Below are 21,935 nucleotides of genomic sequence, written 5' to 3'. Positions count from 1 at the left end.
GCATCCAAGCCATTTGAATAAAAGTCTTCTCTAAACTAATTCAGTGTGGGAGCTCCCGTCACGGCTCAGCGATAACGAACCCGACGGGTATCCTTGAGGACGCAGGTTCAATCCCTGGCCTTATTCAGTGGGTCAGATGATCTGCCGTTGCCATGAGTTCTGGTGAAGGTCGCAGATGTGGCTCGCATCTGGTGCTGTGGCTGTGGTGTAGGCCAGTGGCTGTAGTTCTAAATTGACCCCTGGCCGGGGGACTTCCATACGCACCGTAATTCAGTGTAAACTGTAATTCAGTGGGCATTCCCTGGTGGCCTAGCAGATACCAATCCAGGGTTGTCGCTGCTGTGGTATGGGTTTGATCCCTGGCCTAGGAATTTCCTCATGCTGCAGGTGCGGCCAAAAAATAAAAAGAAACTGTAATTCAGTGGATGCCAATCCCAGGAGAAATCAATGAACCACGATGAATGCGAATTTGGCTTTGATTCAGTCCTTCTGCGCTGTGTGTGTATCTTTGAAAATCTACTCGCTTGTCCTACCTTCTGTGATTTTCACACTTTGGAGAGTGTTCATCTCCAGGAGTAGCTCCTACCCTGCTGCTTAAAACACACACACACACACACACACATCACACACGTGCCCATAGGCACACACCCAGAGACAGACACACGTGTGCACACGTAGACACATACATACGGTCACACACACACACACACACACACACACACACAGATCTCGGCAACACCGACTGGTGACAGACGTAGCAGAAAGGGTTGTGAGTCACAGATGGAATCCAGGACCCCTTTCCTGGCTTCAGGGACAGAGCCTCCGAGAATTCGCTGAGGGGCTAGAAAGATGCGGGGGTCCCGGGAGCAGGCGGCTGCAGAGGATGCTTGTTTGCTTGTTTGCTGTGCGGAGGGAGGGCCGGCTGCCTGTCCGTCGCCCTGACTTGAAGGGCAGCTGTGCAGAAGCGCTGGCCCGGCCTTGGCGCCCGCCTTCTGCGCCCTGCGTGAATCAGTGCACAGCCTCCCTTTCTTTTCTTGGAAGTTCTGCTCCAGAAAAGGCCATTTCCCCTCGGTGGCCCCTCTGGTTGTGCAGCTCACTGGGGTGACCTGGCAGTTGTCTCTGGGGGTGCCTTTAGGTTCACGCAAGAGTCAAGACCCTTTTAGAAACGCATCCAGACACCCATCCTTGGTAAAAACACCCAGTAAGAGTAGGAACGGACTGTACTTCCCAACCCGAGGAAAGCCTTCGCGTGAGCGTTTGACTCTCAGGGGCGCTGCCCCCCAGGTTGGGGCGTGAGGGGGGCCCCCTCCCTCTCTGCTGAGTAATGCTGTTGGGGAGATTTTAGCCGCTGCTGCAGTAAAACAAGAGGGAAAAAAGAAAGGCACCAGAATTAGCAGAAAGGAGTAAAGCTGTCTTTGCAGATGGCGTAGTAACACACCTGGAGAACCCAAGAGATCCAGCGATAAAAATAACTCGCACAATTAAGATTCAGGAAGGTAATGGCATGCAGAACGAGTACTCATTTTAAAAGCCTGCCTGGGAGAGAAAATCTGCTTTTCATTATTTTTGTTCATAGGTTGGTTTGGTTTCTAAGGTGTGTTTTGTGCTGAAGGATTTTAACTGGATCCTGAAACATGACTTTCATCATCTGATAAAGAGGGGGGTTCTCTGTCGTCGGTTCATCTTCTCGAAGGTTCTGTTCCCTTCTTCCGCGTTGGTCCCGAGACGTCCGCTGCCTTCTCTCCCGGGGGACTCTCCGGAGGACCTGGCCCTCGGTTGGCTCTTTCCACGCAGGTGTCCCAGCCTGAGAGGCCGTCGCTGCCGTGACTGGCCAGGGGGTGAAAGGCGGCACGGCCCCCAGAGCCTGGACCGCTGTGGCCTACCCTTGGGGGCTGGGGGGGCTTCATGGCCCGACCCCAGCAGAGGCTTCAACATGAATCCTCCACGTCTGCACTTGGGTTTTCCTCTGGCTCGTTTTTATTTGTAATTAATTATCGTAAATCCACGTATCCTGTGGAAATGGTCCAAAGTGGCGTCTGACAGAACACAGTTGTGCCTGGTGCTCCCTCACGCCCCGACCCCTCTCCCAGCAGCCTCAGTGGCTGCTTCTGCTGTGCGACTTGGGGACCTAAATGTGTCTGATGGGCCATGGTCAGGCCTAAAGCCCCGTGAGAGCCCTGAGCTCGGAGCCCGGCAGAGTGCTGCAATTTGTCACCCGTGCCGTGGCTCTGTAATGCCTCCTGCTCCCCTGGCTTCGACCGTCCATCGAAGTCCCACCCCTCACCCACCCCTAGCAGCTTCATAAAGCTTTGCCTGCCAGCCAAGATTTCCCACCCGCCTCCCCCAAACTGGGGTGCCGGCCCTGCCCGTGCGCTTCTGCCCCCCTGGGATGGCCTTTGCTTCTCATCTGGGTTGGACCACCTGGTCCACAGATCTTCGATTTTCCCCTTCGCTAGTTTTGGTGGCAGACCAGTGGCTTCCTGTGCAAGTAACACGTTAACCAGGACGAAGGCTCAACTGCTGTGATGAAGGCCCCCAGCAGTGGCTTTAGTGAGAGAGAGGAACATTGCCAGTGTCCATGAAGCGATGCAGTCCGAAGACGTCGGGGCCGACCCAGTGACCCCGCGGTGCCAGGGATTCGGGCTCCTTCCGCCTGCCGCCCCTGCCGTGTGGTGTAGCCGGCTCCTCCCTGCCTCCTTCTCCATCCCAGGAAGCTGCCTGCAGCCCTTGCGCGCACCCCATCCGCCAGTCTGTGGCGGGGTCGCCGGAGTGAGCACCGGAAGGGAAGGACTGACTGTCTTGGGGGCGAAGGTGGCTTCTGAGTTTCACAGGTGAAATCGCTCCCTGCTGGGACCGGCTGTGCTGGTCACCTTGCAGCTTCCCAGGCCTCTGCCCCTCTCGCCCTCAGCCTCCAGCCCCAGGGCCCGTCCCCGATCCTCCCCGACGTAACAGGCTTTTCTGAGTAACAGAGTGTGTGGCTTACAGTTTCTAGTCGACGTTAAGGTCACATTCGGTCCTGCGTGAGAACTCCCTCTGCTCAGAGCTCAGGATCTTGTTGTAGCCATGGGTTGGGGCTAAAACAGCCTCCTCAGCGCGTCAGTCCTCCCAGCGCCTGTTAAAACCCAGATTCCCGGGCCTTTCTCTGGCAGGCTTGATGCCCTGGGGCTGGGGTGGGGGATCCTGTGTGTTTCATGAGTGCCCTGGGTGGGTCTGGAGTGTGGAGTGTGCATTTGTCTCAACCAATCCAGAGCCGAGTCCTCACAGCCTGTCCCCCGGCCCCTCACGAGCATCGGGCGCCACTGACCCGCCGTCCCTGAAACCCCACACCCTCCGAATCCATGGTGGCACCGAGTGGCATGGTGGGGACCCGGATGCCTGGCGTCCGCCTGGTGACGACCTTCCCAGCAGGTGGTTCCCGCACCAGGGGTGCGCTCGATGTCCCCTCTCTTCTTCTCCCCCCCGTGGCTGTCCTGGGCACTCTTTTCCTCCCTCAATCCACCTCTTCTCCCTCGTGATCTCCCTCGGCCTCCGTGACCTCCTTCTTGTGGATCCGAAAGGATTTTTTTTTGGTCTTTTTAGGGCCGCACCCACGGCATATGGAGGTTCCCAGGCTAGGGGTTGAATTGGAGCTGTAGCCACAGGCCTACACCACAGCCACAGCCACAAGGGATCCGAGCCGCCTCTGCGACCTATACTCCAGCTCATGGCAACACCGGATCCTTAACCCACTGAGTGAGGCCAAAACCCGCATCTTCGTGGATCCTAGTCGGGTTTGTTACCGCTGAGCCACGGCGGCAACTCCCCTACAGGCTTTAGCTTCCCCATTTAGTGCCTCGGTGGCCCGGGGGCTTCCTCCTGGGCTTCGCGTTCCCTTTTGTGTAGGGGGTCCTAGGAGGGGAACTGCCTGTGATAATACGGGGAAAACAACCAGCACGAAGGAAGCGCTTAATATAGGTTTGTTATTGTTACAATTTTTTCTGTCGCGTATGTGGTTGGTTTTACTTAAAGACCCAGAGAGAAGACATTCTGCTCCGTGGAAAACACATGCTTTTCCTTCGTATCCAGAGGGGGTTTGCAAAATAGGATCACATATGTGACCACAGAGCAGTTTCACTCTCAGTTCCCCCGCAGGGCACCCATCAAGCCTAAACATCCATAACTAGAACTCAACCAGCTGGAAGGTGGGAAACACTCCTGCAGAGAACTCCTGGTCAAAGAAAGAGTAGAGGCAGGGCGTCTCCACTGCCTAGAAAATGATGCAAAGAGGAGTGCTTCTCCCAGGAGCAGGGGGAGTGGCTGAAGCTGTCCTCAGAGAAAAAGAGTGGGTAACTTGGAGCTTGTGATCCTTAGAAAGTCAAAAAATACCCAAGCGTTAGGACTGGAAGAAGAATAACAAACTGCACCCCCAGGACTCGGGCAGCAGGCCCGAGCACCTGTCCTTGGATCCCAGGTCCCACGTCCCCTAGCCATCCCCGCCCTGGTCCCCAGGTCCGAATCCTCTCAACCACCGGTGCTGTCCCTCCCCTGGTTGCCAGGTCCTGCCCCCCCGTTCCGGGGTCTCCCCTCGGACCCTCCCTCACAGCCAGGTCAGCCTTGGCAAAGCAGAGCTCGGCCCCTGGCACCCGTGGCTCTCAGCCATGGCCTCTGCTGCCTCCAGGGCTCCCAGCTCCTGGCATGGGCCCCGGGATGTTCTTTCCTCATCGCGGCCCGTGGCATCTTTGTTCATCCTCTTCTTCCACCTGCCCGTGTCTGCCTGCCCAGCCCCCAGGTAGAAGCCCTCCCCCGGGGCCCGCCCCCCTCACTGCCACTGCTCCTCGAAGCTGCCTGGCTGTCTGCCTCCCTCCTGCCTGGTTGTGGTCTTCTCCCCAGCTTCCTTCTCCTTCTCTCCTCTCTCCGGCACTGCTTTGTGGAGAGGAGCTTGGGGGATGTCCATTGCGTGAATGAAACAAGTCTTTCGGACACACAGTTTGAGTTGATGCTGCCGGGCAGCTCTGCCCTGAGCCACTGGCAGTCTTCTCTGCTAGAATCTCGGGCCATAAGTCCCCCTGGGCATGTGGCTGCTATGTCTTCACATCAAGCTGCAGGTCGGGCAAAGGCTGGCAGGCAAGGTGCCTTTCCCACTCGTAGAACAGCGTCCTGCGGTGGCCGGTGGCCACGCTTCTACAGGGGACCCGTGTTGGGCTGCCGGAGGCACCCTGGGCCTGGCACTTTCCACTCGGCAACTTGGGGTGTCTGCATTCTGTCGCTCCCTCTGGTCCTTCTTGAGGTCCTCCCTGGAGCCTAATCCACACACATGCCTCCCGTCAAGGTCACTGTGACCTGCCATGGCCAACGCCAGTGGGTGGGACTGGCTCTCACAGTTCACCTGGCTGCCCCCACCCTGCCACCTCCTTCCCAAGGCCCAGGGTGGCCCTTCCCCACTTTTCTTCAGCCCACTGCCACCCCTTCTGTTTCTATGCTGTCCCTTCTGGCTTCTTTCCTGCCCTGGTTGGGTACCCAGGGCCCCATCCTTGCCCCCTGTCCCCACCCCCCAGACTCCAGCTGCTTCTCCAGGACCAGCTCTGGGCGACTGGCAGGCCTCTCTCACCCAGTGTCAGATACGGTGCTCCTCCATCCTGCCTCCGTTGTGGCTGCCAGGCCATCCTTCTGGCTGCCCAGCCAGAATTCCTGCGGTCCTCTGTGACGCGGCCTCTCCTAAAGGCTCTCCAGCTCATCTGTCAGCCAGTCCTTTGGGATCTGCATTCAAAATATGAGAATCTGGGCGTTCCTGTTGTGGCTTAGAGGTCTAGTGTTCATAGGATGTAGGTTCGATCCCTGGCCTCGCTCAGTGGATTAAGAGTCTGGCATTGCTATAAGCTACACCATAGGTCACTGATGCAGCTTGGATCCTGTGTTGTTGTGGCTGTGGTGTAGGTCACAGATGCAGCTCAGATCCCGTGTGCCTGTGGCTGTGGTGCAGGCTGGCAGCTGCAGCTCCTATTTGACTCCTAGCCTGGGAACCTCCATATGCCGCAGGTGTGGCCTTAAAAAACAAAACAAAACATAACAACCACGAGAATCTGAATTCTCACCTCCTCCACCGTCACCCCCAGGTGTGCCTGTCATCGTGGAAATGGCCTCTTCCCTGGTCTCCCAGTTCCCTGAGTGGGAACCACAGCAGCCTCCCTGGTCCTCCCAGAGCCGAAGGCAGGTGAAGCCAGGCCTGCTCAGCCCCGGCCGAGGCTCCCGTCTGACTCCAGACAGAAGCCCAGCCCCTGGGTTTCTGCCATTCTCTCCCTCGCGAGGCCTCCAGGCCCTTGTCTTCCCAGGTGCCTCCTGCCACTTAGGCCTGTGGCCCTGCTCCTGCTCGTCCCTCTGCCTGCGTTGTGGTCCCCAAACAGCTGGGCAGCTGCAGCCCTCTGTCTTCAGGCCTCTCCTGACCACCTGTGTAAAACACCCCACCCCACCTGCTCGCTGGCCGATCCTGCATGGAGACCCTTTCCTGCATCTCACAGCCTCACCACATGCCCCCACCCCCAAACCGGGCCCTGGGCGATGTAGACATGCCGCATGCTGGGTGAAGGGACCAGATTGTGAAGATGGCCTGCGAGCTGAGAAGGGCCACGGGGCGGGGGGGGGGGGGGGCGGGGGGCAGCGGGGTCAGCCCCACCCAGACTCTTGTGATGACGGCGGCTGCCTGACTCGTGAACACCCAGCAACACCTCCCGGGTGGGGCCTGGGGACATGTCACTGCCCCACCAAACCTATAAACGTCTATAAACCTATGGAGACAAACCTAAAACACGTCCTCCACACAGTGTCCAGCAGCCAAGGGCCACACGAGGCTGCCCTGGGATCTGAGGCCAGGCAACCACACAGGGTCTGGAGGCAGAGGCAGAGACGGCAGCCCATGGTGGGGGGGCACATGGGCGCGGGAGGGGGGGCACAGAAGGTGGGGCGGGGGACACACGGGTGCAGGAGGTGGGGCGGGGGACCAGGCACAGGGTGCCGCCTCCCGACCAGACGCCCTCACGCGCTCGCGGGGTCTCCGTGGGCGGTTGGGAAAAGCTCTCCTCTGCACCTGGAGGAGGAGTTGGTTTCCCTGAACAGTGCAGACCAGGGCACAGATGCCCTCTCCGGTTTTGTGGCCTCGTTTACATGGGCCCCTGCCGCGTGGCGGGCAGAGAGCCAAACCCTTGGCCGGAGAGGAAGCAAGGAGGCCAGGAAGGCATTTCCTTCCTCCGCCTGAGGAGCTCCTGGTCTCGGGGGTCAGGAGGTGAGGGGGCCAGGGCCAGTTTGGGCCCCACTGTCTTCTTCGGGAGGCTGAGCTGTGCGAGGCAGTGGCCTCCGCCCTTCCGGTCCTCACAGGTCCTCACTTTCTAAGAAAACACCCTCTGGCAGCGAGGCTCCGGAGAGAGGCCTTGTCCATCCAGATGTCAGGGCGGTAGCTGGGGTCTGGTGACAACCCGCAGCCCCAAGTGCTCTGAACCGGTCCAAGCCCTGGCCCCTCCCGCCCCTCCCAGGCCAGCTGTGACCCCATCCCTGGACTGGGTCCTGCTGCCCGTGCTGGTCCTCTCGGCGGCTCCGCAGTGGACACGTGTGGCCCTGGGTCCCTCTTCCCGAAATGCAAAGCGCTTTGCGTGAGAAACCCCACCAGCCACATGCCGCGCATCCTTCTCTACCAACGTGCAGGTGCTTTTTTGCTTTTTAACATCATCAGCTCTGCTTCCTCTTGGGCTGCGATCCTTAGGGGCACTCGGCCGATGTCCCCGAATGGTGTCTTTCCTGCTCAATATCAGGACGGAGAATTCTTCAGTGTTAGCCCCCGGCTGCAGCCTAGTCTCCTGAGAGGAAACCCACACCCCCCAGAATAGCTCGGCCACTGGGCCCACGTGACCTTGCCTCCAGCCTCCTGCTGGGAGCGGGCTGGGCGAGGGGGCTTCTGTGTCACCACTGCCTCCTTGTCCCTGCTCTCCTTGGCATTTGGGACAGAACTCCACCTGCCTTTCTCCCCCGTTTCCTGTTCAAAACAGGGAAGGCATTGATCCTTAAACAGCAGTAAACGAATTTCGTCATGACCATTTCAAGTTCCCTGACACAGAGTGAGGGGACATGGTGGCCGGAGCCCTTCCACCAGCTCCCTGGCTCTGCCGTGCTTGGGTGAATGGGGCCCGAAGCCTCCGCCAGATTCCACTTTTGACATTTTGACGTTAGAAAGCCTTTGCCTTTCCTACACTGTGCATGAATTGCCAGAAACGATCTGTACTGGCTGCCTTGGTTAATACTCCTCTGCCCTTGGCCCCGGTTCGCAGAGATGCCTGCAGGTACATTTGAAACCTGGGGGCGGGGGCGAAGCCAGACGGTCCAGGTGGCTGTCACTCAGCTGGACCTTAGAATAACTCCCCTGTAATTTCCGAAGGGTGTGCTAGTTAAAATAAGATGAACTTACTATCGTTTTCTTAATATAGGAGGCTGGCACCCACACTCCATCAGTTGGGATTAAATATAGAAATGGGGACATCTCAAATCGCCACCCACAGAACAGCCAGTGGCACAGGGCTCAGAGCTGCTAGCAGCTGCCTTGGGATGGTGGCAGGCGTGACCCAGTCAGCTAGGCGGGCCTGGGAAAATAACATCAAGCCTCTGTTTTTCAGCCAGTCAATATGTCGATGCTTAAATGTTAGATTCAGAAATATCTTTGGTTCCCAATATTTATCTATATGTTAATAGCCAAGCAAATCTTTTTTTGTTTGTTTTCTTCCCATAATTCCTGAACTGAATGCAGCATCCAAGGACAGCAAATCCTGCAATTTCCTTGCCATCTTTTACATGGCGCATCTTGGGTAACAAGGACGGCACATGACAGACTGTAATTTGCCAAAGTTATCTTCCCCTCGTTTGTACCTAAATGGGAAGGAACTGACGAGGTTTTTCCAGTAGGAACCTGGAAAGAGGCATTTTGGAGAAAACCCAGATACTTGATATCTTTGAGGTGTAAAAAAGAGAAGGGGAGACAGTGCCTTCCGGTGCCAAAGTGGGCTGGTGCCCCCCACCACCACCCCGCCTCGACAGCACCGGGGGTGGGGCCCGTTGGGCAGTGTTAGGAGGAGGGGCTTTCTGGTTGTTTTGTTCTTAAACAAAGCTCCCTTTGCTGGTGGACATGTTGATCGCAGCACATTGTGTCTCAGTCAGAGACGAGGGGGCTTCGCGGTAACCGTCCTTACAAACCTGTTGTGATGGGATGCGGGGACGTGGACTTTGGTTTGGTTTGATTTGTCTTGGGCCACACCCACGGCATGTGGACGTTCTCAGGCCGGCAATCAAACCCGCGCTGCAGCGGTGACCGGGCTGCTGCAGTGACGCCGGCTACTAAACCCGCGGCACCACACGGAAACTCCACGATTCCGTGGATTTCTATTGTCTTATTCCCTCGAGGGCTCTTCTCTTATAGCAGAGGACAAGAATTTCTCAGACCAGATCCACGGAGCAACAGGCCCAGGGCTGTTCCTCTCCCGGCAGAGGACAAAGAGGGCTGGTCGTCCGTGTTTTGTTATACGGGCAGACCTCACTTTATTGCGCCTTGCAGATTTTTTTTTTTTTTTTTTTTTTTTTTACAAACTGAAGGCTCATGGCAGCCCCTGTATTGAACAAGTGTATCAGCGCCATTTCTCCAACAGTATCTGCTCCCTTTTGTGTCTCTGTGTCACATTTTGGTCATTTTCATTACATTTCAAACCTTTTCACGCTTGTTATTGTTGTTTGTTTTTTGTTTTGGCCACGCGCTCAGCATGCACAAGTTCCCGGCCAGGAATCAACCCAAGCCGCTGTGGTGACAACGCCAGGTCCTTAACCCACTAGGCCCCAGGGAACGCCTGACTCACTTTATTTCTATATTCTCTCTTTATTGCAAGGGTCTGGAACCGAATTTCTCTGAGATGCCTGGAATCTGGGTTTTCTGAGATCACTTCCCGCCCCTCTTAAGTAGTCCCCAGCGTCCACTTTACACTCAGGACCCCAGAGGGCCTAGTTATGGGGGAACGGACTTGGGGCTGCCTGGAGCTGCAGGCACAGGTTTCAGCCTCCAGCTCTGACCCCAGGGTTCCCTCGCACATGGTGGGGACTCGGAGTTGTGCACAAGTCTAAGTTTTTCCCCCAGAAAGTCTGTGCATGTCCTGAGCCCTAAAACCTACTTTGCTGTCACTTCCCACTGACCCCACCGTGGGTTCCCGGGAGGTAGAGATCACGGGGGTGGGTGGAGATGGGCCGGGGCAGCCATCTGGAGCCCCCAGGGCCCTCCTCTCCGTGGAGCAGACCTCCTGTCCCGGCCTGGGATTAACCCCAGTTTGGGGTATAATCTGGTCATTGCGGTGCATGGTGGGGTCACGCCTGCCCCCGCCTGACACTGGGATCCAGAGACTCCATCTGAGTCTCGTTTCCTGTCGGGCCTCCCAGCTCAGATTCCTGGGCTGCCTGTCGGATCTGGAGGGTCCTTCTGTTCGGCAGCTCCCCTGGCCCTGGGGTTCCGTGGGGACAAGCATGCTTTTCCTGCCTCACCCGGACTAAACGTGATTGCTTCCCGAGCACCTGCCCTGCGACTCTAGTGGAGCCACTTCTTGGGCTGATTTGGGTTCCTTTGTTCACCGACCCACTTACTCAGCAGCCCTTCCTGAGTGCTATGTGTCCAGTTCCGAATTGGTCAGGGGCTTGGGACCACTCAGTCCCCACCCTGTGTCAGCATCTGAGTCATGCGATGCAGATGGTCGGGGCGCCACGCCCCACACCCGGGCAAGGGGACATCTGGCGTCAGGACCTCCGATGGCTGCTCGGTCTCCCCGCCCCGCCTGCTCTGGGCACGGTCCCCTTCTGGCCACACTCGCTCTGGATCCTGCAGTGGTTTTAGTACCAGTGAAGTCCCTTGAGGAACCTCTGCCCACATTTTGGAGAAAGAGGGCAAAACCCCAGTTGAAAGGCTGATTCTTCTTCCATTTAGTCTTGCATTCTTAACAGCTTCTACTTTGCAGGACCCACAAACCAGGGGTTAATCATATGTACTTTCCGTGTTCTCAACATTCATTCCTATTTAAATTCTTTTTTTCCAAATCCTCCCCCACCGCCTCCCCCAGTGATGACGCCACTGGGGGGCCCGGGAGCACTGGGTTGGGACCCTCCACCCCGGCGCGCCCTAGTTTTCCTGCCACCCCTGCCTCTCCCCATGATCTCGAGCTCTTTTTTCCACAGTCCTGTCTTAGTCTCAGTATCACCGGATCTGGATCGAAGGCAGCGTGGCCGCTGGTGCCCTGTGGTCAGAGGCTGGTCCCCACTCTCCCTGAGCAAGTGGCCTTGGACACAAGCCTCCGCCTTCTGCTGTGGCATGGGGACAGTGCGGGCCCGTCCCGGGCTGCTGTGCAGGGAGGCCCAGCACTCATCCCTTCCTCCTTCTGTTCACTCCTGCAGTCGGTGTTTGCTAAGAGCCTGACACGGAGCAGGCCCTGGGGACATGGGTGAACTGCAGACGGCGTCCCTCCAGCCCGAGTGGCGCCTGCCACCCAGACCCCAGCGTCACCATTCTTTTTCTCTTGAAGACTCCTGGCTACCTCTGTCTCATTTGTTCTCAGGAGGCCCCTGATGTGGCTGAGTTTGCTGGTGTCTCCCCCTAAAAACAAGACAGCCACGCAGAATACACAGTCTGTCGTAAACATCTAACATCCTCTAGTTAAAATGCCCTCGGAGTTCCCATCGCGGCTCAGCGGAAATGAATATGACTAGCATCCATGAGGATGCAGGTTCGATCCCTGGCCTCGCTCAGTGGTGTTAAGGATCCGGCATTGCTGTGAGCTGTGATGTAGGTCGCAGACATGGCTCAGATCCCACGTTGCTGTGGCTGTGGCAGAGGCCGGCAGCTGTAGCTTAAATTAGACCCCTAGCCCGGGAGCATCGTATGCCGCGGGTACGGCCCTAAAAAGACAAAAAAATAATTTAAAAAAAGGAGTTCCCGTCGTGGCGCAGTGGTTAACGAATCCGACTAGGAACCATGAGGTTGCGGGTTCGGTCCCTGCCCTTGCTCAGTGGGTTAACGATCCGGTGTTGCCGTGAGCTGTGGTGTAGGTCGCAGACACGGCTCGGACCCCGAGTTGCTGTGGCTCTGGCGTAGGCCGGTGGCTACAGCTCCGATTTGACCCCTAGCCTGGGAATCTCCATATGCCGCGGGAGCGGCCCAAGAAATAGCAACAACAACAACAAAAGACAAAAGATAAATAAATAAATAAATAAAATAAAATAAAATAAAATGCTCTCAACACCCCCCCCACACACACACGTAGTTCCCAGAATCCTGTTTATCCCTTCATCATTCTTTTCTCTCTTTGTTTCTTTCTTTCTTTTTTTTGACCGAATCCTCAGCACATGGAAGTTCCTGGGCCAGGGATCAAACCCGTGCCACAGCAGTGACAATTCCAGACCTTAACCACTAGGCCACCAGGGAACTCCTAAGAGCGTTTTAATTAATTACCAATGTTTAATAATTGGCAGATTCCTCGTAAGCATGTAGGTTCCAAGCTTCTCCTGAAACATTGTTAGTCTGTCCTTGTTCCTGTGGGTGAGGGACAGTAGGAAGGGCCGCCAGCCCTCCTCACCACCCTGCATAACCCCTGCCTGGTCCTGCAGGCACTGGGAACTACAAGCCCTGCCCTAAACCTGACTCCCCATGAGCCTGGCTTTTATGGGTGGGATGGAGTTGGTTTTTCTGCCTCTCTCTGGATTTTTAGAAATCATTCTGTGTGCTGGTTGGACATATATAACTTTCCAAGATTCCTTTTTTTTTTTTTTGTCTTTTTGCCCTTTCCAGGGCCATACCCGCGGCATATGGAGGTTCCCAGGCTAGAGGTCTAATCGGAGCTGTAGCCACCAGCCTACACCAGCACAGCAATGCAAGTTCCAAGCCACGTCTGCAACCTTCACCACAGCTCACAGCAATGCCAGATCCTTAACCCACTGAGCAAGGCCAGGGATCAAACGCGCAACCTCATGGTTCCTAGTTGGATTCATTTCCACTGCGCCATGACGGGAACTCCAGCTTTCCAAGATTTTTGATAGTTATCAGATGGATCAACAGCACTTTGCTACCTTTATGGGTCACAGTGGTTGACTCATGGCTATTGTCTGTAGTTTGACCTAGTAAAAGCTATGGTTTAAGTGTGCTGGTTTTGTTTGGGGCCCGTGGCATGTGGACGTCCCCAGGCCAGAGGTCTGCTGTGCCACAGCTATAGCAATGCCTGCTCCTTAACCCGCTCTGCCACGGGAATTTCTGGTTTCAGTTTTCTAACTAAATGAGACGTGTATTACTGTGTTGCACTGGTGGAGCGAGAATTGGGGGCAGGGGACCAGCCGCGGCATGTGTCGAGATGCCGTCAGTTGAGGGGTGTGAGCGGGTGGAAACGTCCGCGCCTGAGGTTTGGGTCCCCTCGGCCCACGGTGCGCTTGTCCCGAGCCGCGCTTCTAGTTCCGTTTGTTTTTTGACTTAGCAGCTTTATTGATGTACTTCACACAGTCCTTACAGCTCACTCGTTGCAGCTCCTTGATCTTTAGTGTCGTCGCACTGAAACCAGTGCCACAGCCCGTCTCAGAGCATTTTCATCCCCCCAGAGAGACCTCAGAGCTGCACAGCAGCCCGTCCCCATTTCTCCAACTCCCTTTCTCTAGAAAACCACTGATCTGGACTTCGCGTTGTGGCTCGGTGGTAACAAACCCAACTAGTATCCATGAGGATTCAGGTTCAATCCCTGGCCTCACTCAGGGAGTTAAGGATCTGGCTTTGCTGCAGCTGCAGCTCTCATTCAACCCCTAAGCTGGGAACTTCCATATGCAGCAGGTGTAGCCCTAAAAAAGGAAAAAAGAAAAAGAAACGAAAACCACTAATCTACTTCCTGTCTCTATGGATTTGACTTTTCTGAATATTTCACATCAGTGGACTCCTTCAGTATGCAAGGTTTTATGTCTGGCTTCTTTCCCTCCGCATGATGATTTCAGGGTTCACCTTTGCTGTAGGCTTTGTTGGTCCTTCGTTCCTTTTTATTGCTGAGTAATATTCCGCTGTGTGGATAAGCCCCAGTCAATGCACCTTCGGGTTGGTTCCGCTCCAGGGGGTTAGGAGTAACGCTCTCTGGAGCTTTTGCACGAACGTGTGTTTTTATCTCCCTCGGGTGCTCACCTGAGGGTGGAATTGCTGGGTCACGTGGCAACTGTGTGTTTATTAGCCTTTTGAGAAACTCCAGGCTGTTTCCGAAGAGGCCGCACCATTTCCATCCCTGCCCGGAGTGTGACGGGTTCTGGCTTCTCCACGTTGTCACGGGCACCTGTCGCCTGGCTTTCTGACTGTGGCCATTCAGTGGAGCATGTGGCGAAACTTTCCTGGCAGGACAGGGCACCTTAGAGGTTAGGAGGAGGGTTGTCATTTGTTCTGGTGGCCTGAGCCCTGGCTGCAGCCGTGGTCATCTTCCAGAGCGCCCCAGGGAGTCAGGTTTTCAGCCCGGGATTCAACGGGCCGTGGCCCCACTGGTGGGTCCCGGGGACGCGTTTCCCCCGACGTGTTTCCAGGCTGGGCGGTGGGCTCCCCTTCCCCCACATCTAACCTGCCGTGTGCCTTCTCTGTGCAGGTGTCACCATGAAGCTCATGGACGAGGTGGCCGGGATCGTGGCCGCACGTCACTGCAAAACCAACATCGTCACTGCTTCCGTGGACGCCATTAACTTCCACGACAAGATCCGAAAAGGTAACAGAACCCTCTCCGCCGAGGGGCAGGGGCCGCCCTGGCTGCTTGGGTCCCTCGTACAGTGGCCTTTTGTTCCCCCTGCATCTGCCGGGCCCTGGAATCTGCCCGCGTTCCAGAACCTTGAGCTCTGCCTTGGGTGATGTGTCTGTGAAGTTACAGTTGCCAGTTTGATTTCTCAGTCTGGTAATTCTGTACTCAGACGTGAGTGGCGCCTTTATCCTGCTAAAGAGCGGCGTAAACCCATCCTCTTCGAATGCCCTGGGCACAGAGCCCTGCCAAGGGCCCGTGTGCACACTCACCGAGCCGAGCCCACTGCCACTACGTCCCTCGGGGCACATTACGTCTCCAGGAAGTACAGGTCCCCAGGATTTGAGCAACAGCGGCTCCTCAGAGTAGCGGGAGTGCCCCCGGGGCAGTGCTGGTGGCGGTGGTTCTCGCAGCACAGAAATCCAGCCCCAGCCCCACCCGAAACGGTTCCCCCGCTTGTCTCAGTGGCTGCTGTGTCTTCAGAACTGAGGCTGTGAGCCCCGGGAAAGCAGCCCTTCTCCGTGGGGTCGGCAGGGGGTCGGGGTCCGGGCTGTGAGGTTGGTTCTGAAGAAGCCTCACCGGGAAGGTGGCCTTGGAAAAAGCTACTGGCTGGGCAAGCCCAGCCCCCAGCCATGGGAGTGACAACGGAGGGGTGACGACATGGGTGGGAGGCAGCCTCGAGGAGCAGCGCTGAGCCAGGCGTTGCCACGGCCGGAGCCACAAGGCCTCATCCAGGCCCTCGGAGGCCCCGGCCTGGTCCAGCTGAGGTCCCGCCCAGCTGCGTGCCCTCCCCTGCAGAACACGGTGGCCGTGTGCTGAGGACAGAGCATTCTGAAATAGGAAGGGTGGAGGGCTGCCTCCCGTCCTGGCATAACTGAGAGCAAATCAGCCTGGCCTGTGCGGGGTTTGGGTGCTTTTAGGGGAAGGGGAGGGGGGTCTGTGCCCTGCTTTCCTCTGCTTTGCAGCAACCTTCTCAGCTAGTGGGTGTTCGCCTCAGACACAGACCGCACGGTCCCTTTAGAATTTGCCCAGAACAGGTGATTTTGTTTGTCCCGTCCCGCTGGTCCTCCCCGGGCCTCGGGTGTTGTGTGTGGCGCTGGCGTGAACATTTGGGAAAGGAAGAGTCCTGTCGTGCCCGATGCCTGGCTTCTCTTTTTCTGGAACTACTCCCTGGGTAAATTCCTGCGATCACAGCTTCACTGTTAAACACGACTTGAAAACCCACAGTGGGAAACGCTTGCATTCCACGGCGCTTGCTCCGTTCCGCGTCTCCCGGGGGGCCTTGGAGAACCGCCCGCTGAGAAGCGAAGTGGGGGAGTTCCCACTGTGGTGCAACAGGATGGATGGTGCCTCTGCAGCGGCAAGGATGCGAATTCGATCCCCAGCCCCGCGCTGGGACCCCCATATGTCAAGGGGCGGCCAAAAAGGAAAGGAAAAAAAAAGAAACAAAGGGAACTTTCCCCATGCCAGCCTGTTTCCTCAAGGCTGCTTTGCCGTTGAGGGGAGGTCCGGGAGAATGAAAGTCGACCCTGTTAGAAACCAGGAGCTGGGGTTCCCGTCGTGGCACAGTGGAAGTGAATCCGACTAGTAACCATGAGGTTGCAGGTTCGACTCCTGGCCTTGCTCAGTGGGTTAAGGATCTGGCGTTGCTGTGGCTGTGCTATAGGCTGGCGGCTACAGCTCTGATTCGACCCCTAGCCTGGGATCTTCTATATGCCGGGGGTTCGGCCCTAAAAAGCAAGGAAGAAAGGAAAATAGGGAGGAAGGAAGGAAGGAGAAAAGAAAAGAAAGGAAACCAAGAGCTGGCTAAGCAGCCCTGCGCGCCCCCCAAACCCTGACTCCTCACCTTCGATCTCTTTCAAGGAGAGCTCAGGGGGCTGCGGTTGGTTAGTTTTGAGGGATTGGTTAGTTACGTGATTAGTTCTGAAGCGCTTTAGTCCGAGGAGAGCGCTTTTGCCGGGGTAATTGGAGCGGCCTGGAAGACATCAGGGCAGCGCAGTGCTCGTTTCTTTTTCTTTCTTTCTTTCTTTCTTTTTTTTTGGTCTTTTGTCCTTTTAGGGCCACACCCGCAGCATATGGATGTTCCCAGGCTAGGGGTCTAATCGGAGCTGTAGCCGCTGGCCTACGCCAGAGCCACAGCAACGCCGGATCTGAGCCAGGTCTGTGGCCTACACCACAGCTCACGGCAATGCCGGATCCTTCACCCACTGAGCGAGGCCAGGGGTCGAACCCGCAACCTCGTGGGTCCTGGTCGGACTCGTTTCCGCGGCGCCGCGACGGGAGCTCCATGTGCTTGTTTCTAAGAGGTGACTCCTCCGATTCCAAGACGCAGAGAAAGGGGTCCTTGTTTCCACGGGCCGGAACCTCCTGCGGAACATTCCACTGTGGGTGCTGGAGAGTGAGGGCTGGGCCCCGCCCGTGCCCCTGGCTGGCATCACAGCCTTGGCTGGAGCCCCTGCAGTCTGGGCCCGGAGCTGAGGCAGCCTCCTGGCCTGGGGCACCCCGGGCAGCAGAGAGATAGTTTCTCTTCTCTCAGATCACAGCTCGGTTCGTGTAGAGAGGAATTTGGGCCAAACTAAAATAACAGTTATGGAGTCTGGCCTATTTCTGTGCACTGTCCCCTGGGGCCAGTAGACAGTGTCACGCCTTATTTGTTGTTTTCCCGAGGAATGTCCCCATGTGAAGCTGTCAGCTCCTCTGCTCTCTCCCCTTTGCTGTGGCTCCATCGAGGAGCCCAGCTCGGTCACTGCCACGGTGACGTCTCGGTTAAGGCCACCGTCAGACCGGGCCGCTTCAGACACAATGGTCCCATGTCATGTTTGTGGGGGATGCCAGGCGGGGCTGGCTGAGCTTGGAGTGACCCCGCTGGCTCTGGGTCCTTGGCACCGGGCAGTGGAAGCGTGTCAGACACTTGGCAAAGGGCTGGGATTGACATTCCCAGTTGTTCTGCTTTGATTTTCTGATGCAAATCTGCTGAGATGACTATAAGCCTGCGGGCCTCTCTGCGTGCGGCCTGCGAGCCTTCCAGGCCCAGCGCCTTCTCCTCTGGCCTCACGACTCCCCTCTGATGTGAAGGGGTGAGGGGGCCGGATCCACTGCCACCCTCTTGGGGGAGGCTGCGTGGCTGCTCCCAGTACCCCAGGCAGGGACGAACCCCCAGCCTGCACAGGTGCCACAGCAGTGACCACTGACTGGGACTCAAAGCAACAAAAGTTCACTCCCTCTCAGCTCTGGAGGCCAGGCTTCCAAACCCAGAGGCTCCAGGGGAGGGTCCTTCCTGCCTCCACTTCCAGGGCTGCCCACAGACCCATCCTCCATCTCCCTCACGGGGCCCTCCCCTCTCTCTTCCCTTCTCTGGGACTCGCAGGGAAGGTTGCAGAGGCTCTAGGGCCCCCTGGGTCCAGGAGGCGCTCTCATCGAGGTCCTTAATGACATCTGCAGAGCTGCCTGTTCCAATAAGGTCACATTCTGAGGTGCCTAGGGGACTGATCTTTTGTGGGGGCCACCATCAAGTCACAGCAGAGACTTCGTTTTTTTACAGTTTGATTCTGGTAGACCTGAGCTCACTTTCTGTAGGTGGAGCTCCCGGGTAGCTTGGCAGGTTAAGGATCCAGCATTGTCACTGTTGTGGCTCGGGTCCACTGCTTTGGTGTGAGTCAGCCCATGGCCCGGGAACATCCACAGGCTGGAGGTGTGCCCCCTCCCCAAAAAAAGAACAACAAAAAAAACCCTAGGTGGATAAAATCTCCTCTGGGCCCCAACCTGCCCTTTTCCCATCCTGTTGCCCACGTGGGTGTGGGCCCCTCCCTGGTGAGAGCCCCCCCCCCCCTTCAGGTCCGAGGCCGCCAGAGAAGGTGCGGCTCTGCGGGGGTCCGGAAGGGAGGGCCTGGCTCAGAGAGGGGCAGTCACACGGCCAGGGGGTGGCAGCCCTGGGAGCTGCTTCTGGAGAACAGGCCCCCTCCCAGAGCAAAGTTGAGAGGCCTGTGCTCCCGGCATGGGAGCCCTGCGGAGGGACCGGGAGCCCTGCAGAGGGACAAATGGCAGGACAAGAAGCAGGGAAGCAAATGTTTCGCGATGACGAGGAAGCACAGGGGAGGGTCTCGCTTCTGTAGGGGGCCTAGAATTCCCTTGTTCTGAAATCGACTGAAAACTTAATGCGCACAAGGACTGTTTGTAAAGTAATGTTATTTTCGTGGAAGAGGTGCCAGCAGGTGGTCCTGGACACCACTGGGCAGGTGACTGGGCAGTGCCCATGCCGTCTCATTGGGAAAATGCTTGACTGTCTCCCTGCCCACGTCCCATCTCTTCGACACACAGCCCAGTGGGTCTCCCGCTTCCCCCACTCACCCATCAGCAGTCCTCCTGGAAGGGGTGACACAGTGGGAAGAAGCCCAGAAGTTACCGTGGCCTGCCAGCCACACACGCCGTCTGTGTGGGTCTCCCGTCGCTGCTGGGACGAGTTATTACAAACTAGTGGCTTAAAATAAGAAAGATTATTCTCTCCGGTTCCCGAGGCCAGGTGTCTAAGAGGCCTCAGGTTGCGTTCCTTCTGGAAGCTTTGGGGAGAAGCTATTTCGTGCCTTTCCGCTCCCAGAGGCACCTGTGTTTCTTGACTTGGGGCCCCTCCTGCGGCCCCCACTCCCATCACCCCATCTCCTCCCCTTACTCTGACCTCCCTGGAGATGACACAGGACCTGCCTGGACAATCTGGGGTCACCTCCCATCTCCGAGTCCTTAACCTGGTTCCATCTGCAAAGTCCTTCTTGCTGCTTGAAGTAAAACGTTCACAGACTCCCCAGATCAGGGCGCGGGCATCTTTGGGGACCATTATTCTGATAACCATATGTGGTGTCCCCGTTTCGGCATGTTACATCAGAAACATGGAAATAGGAGTTCCCGTTGTGGCGCAGTGGAAATGCATCTGACTAGGAACCATAAGGTTTCGGGGTCGATCCCTGGCCTCACTCAGTGGGTTAAGGATCTGGTGTTGCTGTGGCTGTGGTGTAGGTCAGCAGCTACAGCTCCGATTAGACCCCTCGCCTGGAAACCTCCATATGCCACGGGTGTGGCCCTAAAAAGACATAAGCCAAAAAAAAAGAAGAAAAAAAGAAAAAAAAAAAAGGAAACATGGAAACTGCTAGAATGGAGAGGAAGCAGGTCTTTGGGTTGACCAGCTTCTTCAGATCTAAAGCAGGAAATGCTTTGCTCAGTCTCAGTTCAGCCGCTGGCGAGGCTATGTCCTTTGTGTGCGGACAGCTAGGTGCCACCCGAATGTGGCCTCCCCGTCACTCAGGTGTGTGTCCCTCAGGAAGCCACGCCTGCAGCTTTGCAGCAGAAAACAGCGCCCCAGAAGGTCAGAAGATGACTTTGAACTTCAGCCACGAAGGGTGTGTGCTAAGCTGGGCTGACCGCGCCCACACTTACAGCACAGCAGGGCCATTTGCAGGGGGTGGGTACAGCGCTCTGTCACAAGCCAGACTCTTCTAGAATGCCGGGACCATGGAGGGCCCGCCTCTGTTACACCCTGGCCCCTCCCCCCCCCCCCCACCTCACAGTCTTCAACCCCCGCGAGCTGTCCTTCTGATCACAGCCTCACTGTCTGCCTGGGACACGCCAGGTTCAGCCCAGCCCCTCCGCTGGGCACCGAAAGTCCACCAGGGCTTGTCTCTCTTCCCCACCAGGCCCAGCGGGCCGGAGACTCACAGAGTCAAACTCAAGCCAGGCAGTCGAGGGAAGAGGAGCGCTCTGTCCAGGGGGCGGGATCGAGCGGGCTTCCAGCAGCCCAGACCCTGTCGCTCATCAGAAGACAGTAACGGCCTGAGGCCAGCCACCTTGCTGGGCTGTGACCTCCAGGGTTCTGAGCACCCTGTGCCTGGAGGGGCCAGCCCTGGGGGAGGGCCTGGTGGACCCCAGCCGCACCCCAGCCGCCTGTCTTCTCACGAGGCTGCCGGCGTCTTCCAGGGTGAGCTGCTGAAGCCCGAAGACCAGACTTCCTTCCACTTGCTGCATTTCTGCATTTCTCAAAGTCGAGCTGTTAAACTGCTCAGTTACAGGGAGAACTGGTTTCCTCCGACGGCATGGTTTCGGAGGCCTCGGGGAGGAAAACCAAAGCTGACCTTCTCTTGTAGAGAAGTGACCTCCCCAGACTACCAGAGTGGAAAGCGAGGAAACTTCTGGAAGATGTTCTGGGTGGGTCACGTAAGAAATACGGAAGGTTCTTCCCCGTTTCTACACTTTCTTAAGGACGTTCACTGACACAGCTTTGCTTCGGAGCTTCCATGCTGACCTGGTGTCAAAGTTTGTGACACTTGGCGACGTAGGCGTGGGGAGAGCGGTGTTTTATTGATTTGTTCTCTTTCCCAATCCCTGTCATCTTACTGAGTGTGGCCTGGAAGAGACCCCCAGGTGCTGGGGGAGTCGGTGGGGCAGCTGCCAGGCCCCTGGCTTGTACTGCTCCAGGCGGCTCAACCGTGACTTCAAAACAGAACTCAGCTGACTCACATCTCTGCTCCCCGCAGGCACTCACCTGTTTACTTCCTGCGAACGTTGCTCGGTTTCAAGTGCCAGGCTTGTGCTTTCCCCCGTCACCCCTCACTTGGGGCGGACAGCTTGCTCTACCCCGCAAGACAGGAGCTCTTGTTATCCCCATGTGTCTGATCTGGGAACTGCCCCCACCCCCAGGGCAGATCCTGGCAGGGAGGCCGGCCCGAGGGCTCCAGGGCCTGAACTCTGAATGCCGTGCCTTGGTGCCTCCTCGCCAGCAGGCCTGAACCACCCCGCCTCAGCCTCGGCGAGTGATGGGCTTTGACCCTTGCTGACCACATGCCCCGTGGTCCATCTCTGATGCTCACCCTGCACCCCCAGAGGGGTGGCTGCCCCCACCCTGTTGTGTGTAAAATTCACAGTTAGGAGTGTCCAGCTCCCAGGAGGCACAGCTCTGTTCGTGTCCCTTGAGTTGGTCACAGCCCAGGGGCCCCTTTTCCTGCTGGAAGCAGTCGGAGGCAGACACTTGTCTCTCGCCCGCAGCAGCTCTCCACCCTGATTGGGGTCAGTTTGCCTGCAGGAGCCCCCCAGTACCTCCCCACCAGCCACACACGGCTATTTACATTATAATGAAGAGAAAAGAAAAGGGACAGTGCAGTTGCTTGGTCAGCAGGGCTG

General features: G+C 57.0%; 1 protein-coding gene across 3 annotated transcripts in view; it reads left to right on the top strand.

Annotated features, from left to right (window-relative positions):
- The window catches only part of ACOT7 (acyl-CoA thioesterase 7), a 101,670-nt gene that overhangs the window by 59,198 nt on the left and 20,537 nt on the right, over positions 1-21,935 (top strand). For all 3 annotated transcript variants that reach the window (XM_003127525.6, XM_021095251.1, XM_021095252.1), the window contains exon 7: positions 14,631-14,747. In XM_003127525.6, the coding sequence (XP_003127573.6) occupies positions 14,631-14,747 (117 nt within the window). The remainder of the gene's footprint in view (positions 1-14,630; positions 14,748-21,935) is intronic.

The sequence above is a fragment of the Sus scrofa genome, chromosome 6 (assembly GCF_000003025.6).
Source record: "Sus scrofa isolate TJ Tabasco breed Duroc chromosome 6, Sscrofa11.1, whole genome shotgun sequence".
Classification (NCBI taxonomy): domain Eukaryota; kingdom Metazoa; phylum Chordata; class Mammalia; order Artiodactyla; family Suidae; genus Sus; species Sus scrofa.
The sequence above is the reverse complement of the archived record's forward strand: the minus strand, read 5'-3'. Positions and strand labels throughout refer to the sequence as shown.